This window comes from Grammomys surdaster, unplaced genomic scaffold (assembly GCF_004785775.1).
Source record: "Grammomys surdaster isolate TR1022 unplaced genomic scaffold, NIH_TR_1.0 205, whole genome shotgun sequence".
In the NCBI taxonomy this organism is placed as follows: domain Eukaryota; kingdom Metazoa; phylum Chordata; class Mammalia; order Rodentia; family Muridae; genus Grammomys; species Grammomys surdaster.
Window position 1 is genome coordinate 6849053 of NW_021604650.1, and position 8380 is coordinate 6857432.

Genomic DNA, 8380 nt, shown 5'->3' on the forward strand with positions numbered 1-8380 from the left:
GGAGTGAGGCGGGACCAAGGTCCTGGTTGGCTCTTGGCATATAGAGATGTAGTGGTCCCTGGGGTGGGTTGGTTGGGGACTTCAGAAATTCGAGACCGCTACCCTGGGCACTGCCTGTGTTTCCTGACGCAGGCACGGACGCTTTAGCTGCTGGACCCTACTATTCAACTCACACATAATCCTCCTCTAGGCCTGGGGCTGTTTTCTTGCATCCTTAGGGACCATAGCCTGAGGATCTACGGGGCTGCTGCATGCTCCGCTTCTTTCCTGTTCTTAAAGCTGTGCAGCAGGCCTCCAACAGCCTTGGCCCGGTGCCCATGGGCCTCACAACATAGAATATAAAGGGTTCCTCAGACCAGAAGCAATCCAAACATGGAACAGGTTGCACAGGTGTGGGGGATGGAGGTGGCCGAGACCTAGAACGCCCTAGTACAAGCTTAGGGCTCACCGACAAATCAGCCTAATGGGAGGCTGCTAGAAGCTGGGACCTGAATCTTAGCCAGGACCTCTCTAGTGGCCAATTAAATATGCCAGCAGCCTGGGGGAGAGGTGCAGGCAGGAGTCAAAGGGAAAGAGACAGTGGTGGTTGCCCCTGGCGTCCGGGAGGTTGCTTACGCTGATCCTCAGTTCACAGGGCTAAGTGGACTGCCTACTTGCCTTTTACTTCCAGACACAAGCTAGAGATACTCAGCTCAGTGGAATATTTCCAAGCACCTAGATACCTGGGATGGGGTGATGGTCTAACTTTTACTATCCTGTCCCTCAAAAGGAGGATGTTCTTGCAGCTTATCCCCAACATTCTGTACTGAATTTCCCTGCTATGTGGCTCCTACCCGATTCAGCCTGACTTGGCATGTCCAACAGATGAATGGAAATGAGGTCAAGGCTGGTGTAAGGTCAGCATTGTGCTCCCAGTCCAGGGAGGTACAAATAAGGGAGTACTCACATGGAGTGCTCCCAGGGTCCCAGCCCTCCCCACCCACTGTGTTCCACAGCCTCTATTGGACCTGCTCACCCTGTGCCTGGCAAAGTTCAGAGCTGATGAGCCAGGTCTCTGACACCACTGGCACAGGAAGAGGTCTGGCAGTCCCATTAGCATGCCTGATTTTTTTCCTCCTTTATTAAATGACTGTCTCAAGATTTAATTACAGTTGAAGGTGACACGTTAGAAAGAATAAGTGCATTGAAGGCATAAGAGTGCTTACAAACCCAGCTCTTGAAATGGAGGCAGGAAAGGGACAAGGATTAAAAAGATGTGAGCGATGTGACCCACAGTGGGCAGCGTGGGTGAACATGGCCCTCTAGCTTGGCTACACAGCCTCTGGGCAAGTAGCTGTGGAGGAGGTTTGGCTCAGCAGGCAGAACTCTCCAGGGGTCCCAGAAGTACAGGGCCCTGCAAGCCAGGGCCAGCTCCATCCTTACATCCCCACATATGCCACCTATGTGTGATGTCAGCTCCCAGAAGGTAACAGGAAAAGTTCAGAACAAAAAACCTCAAAAGTAAAAAGGCTAAGTGTAGCAGAGTAATACAGAAATATTATATACACAGACCATGGCCCCCAAGGTAGCCTCTGGTCACTCCAGGGACCCTCTGGTGCAAAACAAAGGGCCTTAGTACACGGAGCTGTTCCGGATGCCACAGCACAGCACCATGCTCAGAATCATCTCGAAGATCTGCAGGAGGGAGGAGCACAGTCAGCACCTAACACCCTGGGAAGGATGCCACCCACCCACCCACCCACCTACCCGAGGCCCTGTGCTTACCATAATGACGGCTACCACAATGGCCGCAATTCCGATGAGGTACAGCTTCCCAGAAAAGAGCTCGTCGATTTTCTGATGGCAATCATCCTGTAGGGATGGCAAGAGGGTGGTTAGCAGTCAGAGGCTAAGTCACAGACACCACCCTACTCAGTGACTGAGCCTATGTATTATAGCTTATCTTCCATCAAAAAATAAATTTAAAACACATGGACCTGCTGCCCATGTCCTTTTCTATCATGGGGTAGTGTTTTTGACCTCACTAGCACCTAGGGACCACTCAAGAGAACAGGATGTTGCAGGGGCTAACCCAGGCTGTCAGGACCCTGTACCCCACTAAGTGAGATGGTCTATGGGCCTTTCAGAGGTCCTGCTCAAAGTGCTGATCTTCTTGGTGGGCCACATCCCCTACCTACCACCCAGGCTATGACACCCATCCCCACTCCATGCCACCTTCATTAAGGAGGTGAAGATGTTGGTGCCTGAGGGACACAGGCTGTTCCTCAGCACGGTGGTGGTCAGTGAGGTCAGCGTGCTGGAGCCACAACAGTTGAGCTGCAGAGACCAAGAACAACACTGTCAGCTTTGGATATCCAGGAGACAGGGAAAGATCAAGCACACAGCACACCGTCACTCCAAAATACACTTGGGGGCTGTCCCTCTGCCCTGTTTGTCATCCTGCACAGGAGCCCTATTCCTCCAAACCCCTGGAAAAATGAGGCCCATTAGATTTCTACTTGGGGACCCATAAATCACAGAGGATACCCTTTCCCAGGCCCTGTCTTGTTACAGAGGTCTGGGAAGAAAGGAGACTCATGACCCCACACACCAGGAACCCCACAACCTGCCCTCCTGCTCCAGCCTAGCTGTACCGTCTCATGGAAGGTCTTCACCACAGCCTTGGCATTGTTGGCCTCATCATCCACCACAGCCTGCTGGAGGGCCTGGTCGTAGAACTGCTTCACATCCTTGGCGATCTGGGGGAGAATCATGGTCACATGCAGTGTAGGGGCTACTACCAAGAATACTCAGCTCCTCATGATGGGCTCAACCTGATGCCACCTCTTCCACTGAGCTCCCAAGACCCTGCCCCCACCAGCAGGCCCCAGAAATTTAAAAAGTACCCTATAACTATGGGCTCAGAGCCACCCACACCTGTTGGTGGGCTGAGGGCATATCTCCCTCCCCCCTAGGCTTACCTGATCTTTGTTTACGAAGCCCCAGATGCCTGCAGCCACCTCACAGGCAAACAGGATCACAAGGCAGGTGAAGAACTAGGGGAAAGAAGAGGTCAGAGCCTTGACCAGCAAGCCCAGGCCTAGTCCACATGACCAACAACTATGTGCCAAGGGGGTTGGCCATATCCACTGACTATGTCCTGATTAAGAATGAGCCACATAGAACCATGAGAGACAGAGCCTGATGCAGCCCTGCACTGAGATGGTCCAAGTTTTCATGACCTCACCTTGCTTTCTATTCTGCAGGATGTGGCTGGCTAAGAAATGCAGTTGACAAATCCATGTGTCTACAGCCTTCACTGAGGCGCATGCAGCAATATTTCCCCCCTTATCCTGACCTCAGTTTCCTCACCTCCTTTATCCTACACCCATGGGAAGGTTAAACTATGAAGTGTGCTTCGTTCCCCCCACTTTTGATACTGGCAGGGCCTCCCTCCCAGGCTGGCCAGGCTCTAGAAGGCATATCTGGGTCTCAGCTTCATCAGTAGCTAGTGTGGCCAGGAACACTAAGGCTGCCTTTAGGGGTGAGACACTCTTCTGGAGTTTATGCTTTTCTAAACAGAAACCACTTTTTCCAACATGTGTATTCATACTCAGACTCAATGGAAATCAAACAAATAGGAAAACCAAAACCTTGGGGGAAGACACATAAGTTGCCAGAAACCCTGCTCCCCAGCCCTTCAGCCCTTTGTACTTACCGTCCCCAGCAGGCACTGGGACTCCTGGATGGCCCCATAGCACCCCAGGAAGCCTACAAACATCATCACAGCTCCCACAGCAATGAGAATGTAGATGCCTGGGGGAGGGGAAGACCTGAGTGAGCAGGCTGCATGCATCACTGCCTGACACAGGAAGACCTGACTTGCAACCACAACAGGCAGAGGCTAGCAATGTGCGCTGTCTGAGCCTCAGTGTCCTGCTGGAGGAGCTGCCACTGCCACCAGAGGACAAAACAGCAATTCAGTGCCCAGAGAACATGGGTGATCTCCATTTCACAGGTATGTTCTTCTCTAGAGCCAGTCACCCACCACCTGCACCTGAGAGCAGGAACCCTCAAGCACTCACTGTAGAGGGCTGAGACAGACTACCCATTTCAGTGAATGAAATGGGGAAGTGGCTTGGGTGTCAGGGGCCGATGCCTAGGACTCCCGTTACCACTCCCATTACCGTGTAAGTGCGAAGTCAAGGGTAAGCTGTGCCAGTAACCAACTCCAGGCACCTCATCTCAGGAACACTGGTGCATAACCGTTGTGCTCACCCCTGGGAAAGCCCACTGTGCCTCTGAAGAGCCCTCCATCTCTTGGTCCCTCGGTAGAAGCAGCCCATCCCCCAGTCTCCACGGCAACACTGGAGAGCAGTCCAAGCTTCCTTGCACAGAGTCAGACCCATTGTTCCCTGCCTGGCCAGACCAGAGGAGAAGGCACCACAGCCTGGACCTACTGCCAGACTTAGAAATAAATAGGCCAAATCCTTTGGCCTCACTAAACACGTCTGGTCCAGGGAAAGCCTCCCACCAGGGCTGCCTAGAAACTGTTTTCCCCTCTGCCTCCCAACCAGCAGAACACCCATGACCAGGCCCCTGTTGTTGGGGTTCCTGACCTCAAGATGAGATGTAGGCTCTGTCTCAACAGGAGGATGCATACAGGGCACCCAACACACAGGCACTGTCCCAGGACTTCCCAGGCCTAGGCACCGTAATAGGCCTAGCACACATCTCATCTGAAGCTTCTTGGTGTTGTCTGGGATGTTTAGCAAGCCCTGAACTAACACTCCTATGCACTAGATGAGGCACCTTTTTCAGGGCCACATCTGCTCCTATAGGGGCTCAGTTCAGGGCAGCAGGGGGCTCCAGAGGCCAATTCAGATTGGGCAGGGACACAGCAACAGAGTAGCTCCTAACCATAGGCCATGGGCCTTGCTGTCCAGCACCCAACCTGCTACACAGTCCAGTCCCTAAGACTATTTCCCCAGTACCCAAGAGGCCATAACCACAGGTTTTGGGCAGGTGGCTGAGCAACTATGGAACTGGAGCCTGGTGTAGACTCTCGTGAGAGCATGAGGACACAGACCTGCTTCCTAGCCACGCTATCTGGGATTTTCAGGGTACCCAGCCTCTCCTGCCATACCAGTGCAGAGTGGAAGCACAGCTTCCCCCTTGTGGAAGGTCCATGGGACAGTTCTACCTGTCTGTCTCTGATGCCGAGATCACCCTTGTGAAGATATCCATACCACTTGCTGCTACATGACAAGCCAGTCTCAATATGAGCTGGTGGGCATCCTCCTCCTCCTCTGAAGGTACCAGATCCAAGATGGGATAGCTAATGTGGGCCCTTCCCTACTAACAACCACATCTGAAAACTGCTACCCCTCACGGCTTTCCTCAAAGGAGACCAGGTTCTGCCCGTTCCCATATTGCCTCGACTCCACTACTGTTCATTCTATCCACGCTAAGGCTGTGGGCAGAGTATAGGGAGGAAGGAAACAGAGCGAACCATGGGGTGACGCTGTCTGTTCTGGGGTACTTGGGCAGAAAGGGAGACTATTTCAGACCTCCTGGTCCCCACTCAGCCTCAAGCATGTTTCCCAAGCCTCTTCTAGGCTCCACAGGAGGAGGAACAGGAAGATCCATATCAGACCCCTGATGAAGGTAGGAGCTTTGGAAGGGTAAAAACATCTCCAAATACTTCTACAGTTCTCAGGACACCAGGTTCCTCTTCCAGAGAGGAAGAAGGAAAGTTTTCTCCTTCAGCACAGTGTAGTGGACCAGAGCACAGGACAGCACAGCACAGCACAGCACAGCAGCTAGCTCCTGCTTGGGAGGGAGGGTGCTCAGTACCCCACAGGCAGCCAAATAAGGCAGGTGTAGCAATCTGGCCTGTGCGCTGGTGGGGGTGGGGTGGGATGCAATGGGGTGTCTGAGTCATCCACTGTCAGTCCAGTCTCCAGCCCTCCCCAACTCAGGACTCCTGGGGCCTCAGCTGTTGCTAGCCCAGGCATCCAGCCCCACCCGGCCCAGGGAGGTTCACTGGAAATGCCCATGTTAAAATAAGCAAGGTCCTACAAGGCTCCTGCCCCACCCAGCTGCTTCCCTTCTGCAGAGCCTAGTCTCAGATCTGTGGGGTCCCCAGCAGCACCACACCCAATCCAACTCTCTTCTTGTAGGCAGCCTCTCTCCCCAGCTCATACTAGGTCTAAGCCACTCCCAGGTCTAATGCCCCACCCACCAGATTTAAACCATCAGCCTCTTCCTGGAAGCCCTCCCTGACTGTTCTGGACTTGTGACTAGACTCTGTCTCCTTGTTACTCACCCACATAGAAGGTGCTGGGTGCTGGTCTGTCTCCCAGTTCCAGGTAAAGCAGGCTGGTGGTCTGTGGATCATGGCGCAACCACAGAGCTACACCTAGGATCACGCCTCCAGCCAGCTAGAAAAAAAAAAAAACAGGAACAATGTCATATAGAGGCCAGAGCACTGTGGGGCAATGGAACCCTACCATGCTTATCATGTAGAGCTATCAATCACTTCCAGTTGTGAAGCCAGATGCCAACCACGTCCATAGGTCTGCTTAGTGTCTGCGCCACTGCCACTGAGCCCTGAGTCCCACAAGCTCCTCTTTGTTGTAACTCCAGAAGAGTTCAAGTGTACCTCCAATAGTGCATGACACATACAAGGAGGTTTGGGCTGCAAACGGGCCTCAGTTGATAAGAGTGCTTTGGTATGTAGGGAGCCCTGGGTTCAATTCCTAGTACCACATAAACTGGGTTTGGTGGCAATTGTTTGTCATGCCAGCACTTGAGAGGTAGAGGCAGGAAGATCAGGAATTCAAGGTCATGTGAGTTTGAGACTAGCCTGGGCTACATGAAACCTTGTCTCCAAAATCAACAGGAAACATTTTCTCCCCCTACTGTTCCAGATTGACAAACTATGCAACATTTTTGTCTGAGAAGTGGCCACAAGGAACACTAGCCACTCAGGATGCTGATGGGCTCTCCTCTGATACCCTGTCCCAACAGTCCTGAGATTGTTTAGAGACTGCTTCAGGCAGGTACTGGGAATTCTGTGGTGCAGACACTCAGTTCTCCCTACCAGGAGGAGAGGGGTGACCATGTGATGTCACCAGGCCCTACAGGAAGAAGCAGGTACCTAGAAGCAGGAGCTGGGCCTCAGAACAGACCAAGGGAGGCAGTCTCCTCTCTAATTCTAGGCCTCCTCTTCTTGAAGGGTCAGTGGCACTCCCCAGCAGAGACAGCAAACAGAAACCAAAACCTGGGCCTGATAAAAAGCACCCCGCTCTTCACTCTGGGGATCCAGGTCAGAACATAAGCTCAAGAAAGCTCTGAGGAAATTCACAAGCAGGCTAGTTCAGAAAAGAGGACATATGGGACCCACATACCTTTTCTACCCTAGTATCTTGTCCTCTGCTTAACCCTCAGAGAGGAAGCTGGGGTGGGAGGTGCTTTCTCCTGATCATCATATCTCCCTCTACCCCCACACCTCTTCTTTCTCAGTTTCTCAGTCTCCTCTTTAAGTGATTAGTTCCATTTTCACACTCCAACACAGGAGGGATGAGCCCCCAACCTCCACCAGGGCCTGAGAGAAGAGGGTGTGTAATACAGCAGTCAAAGTCACACCGGGGACCTGTTGCCCAATCCACAAATGACATGAAGGCTGGGACTCTGATGGTGCCCTCATGTGTAACAGCCCTAGTGATGCTGGAGATCCCCAGAACTTCCAGCATGTTACAGTGATAGCTCTGTACCTATAAGCCCTTAAGAGCCTCGCCATCAACTTGGGCAACAGAGGAGGGTAGGGCATGGCACAGGCTCCAATAGGCAGTACTGTGCCAGACTTCTCTTAAACTGGCTTGAGGGGAGGAGGTGATGGGCCTGAGTTGCCTTGGTAACCTGGCTTCCTTTGTGGCTTTGAAACATCATGTACTTTATTTAAGAACTGGTCCAGAGGTTGCTATGAGATGTCCCAGGGCAAGAGAACAAGGTGGCACACCTGCTCCCCATCTTTCCCTCTGTAGCAACATGACCCTGTGGTGACAATCCTTGATAGTCACAGAGTCTGAGGGGCAGCTGGTGGGTCACCTTGCCTTCCTCAGTCTGTGTGCTTACCTAAAACAGCCGAACATGCAACCATGCCCCACTCTGGCTTCTCTAATGGTAAGAGAATATTGTTTGTGAGCTGAGGCCAAAGGGGGGCTAGAGATGCTGTTCAACCAAGCCCCAAAGGTTGATAATGTGGGTGTCTGGCCAAGCCACCACTTACAGCCAGATTTTATGAAAGAGGTGGGATCAGTAAGTTATCTCCAGAAAAGTCTCTGGGTTTTATTCCTTAACTAACAGGCCTAAATTTAAAGAAAGAAAGAAAGAAAGA

The 8380-nt window shown here is 52.3% G+C and overlaps 1 protein-coding gene across 1 annotated transcript in view; it reads right to left on the reverse strand.

The window, feature by feature from the left end:
* Positions 1-1092: 1092 nt before the first annotated feature.
* Positions 1093-8380, reverse strand: part of Cd81 (CD81 molecule) — a 16027-nt gene continuing 8739 nt past the window's right edge. The window contains exons 2-8 of the mRNA XM_028771254.1: positions 6308-6422; positions 3698-3795; positions 2961-3035; positions 2634-2738; positions 2215-2316; positions 1765-1851; positions 1093-1674 (exon numbers count right to left, since the gene is read on the reverse strand). Coding sequence (XP_028627087.1) covers positions 1612-1674; positions 1765-1851; positions 2215-2316; positions 2634-2738; positions 2961-3035; positions 3698-3795; positions 6308-6422 — 645 coding nt within the window. The 3' untranslated portion in view covers positions 1093-1611. The remainder of the gene's footprint in view (positions 1675-1764; positions 1852-2214; positions 2317-2633; positions 2739-2960; positions 3036-3697; positions 3796-6307; positions 6423-8380) is intronic.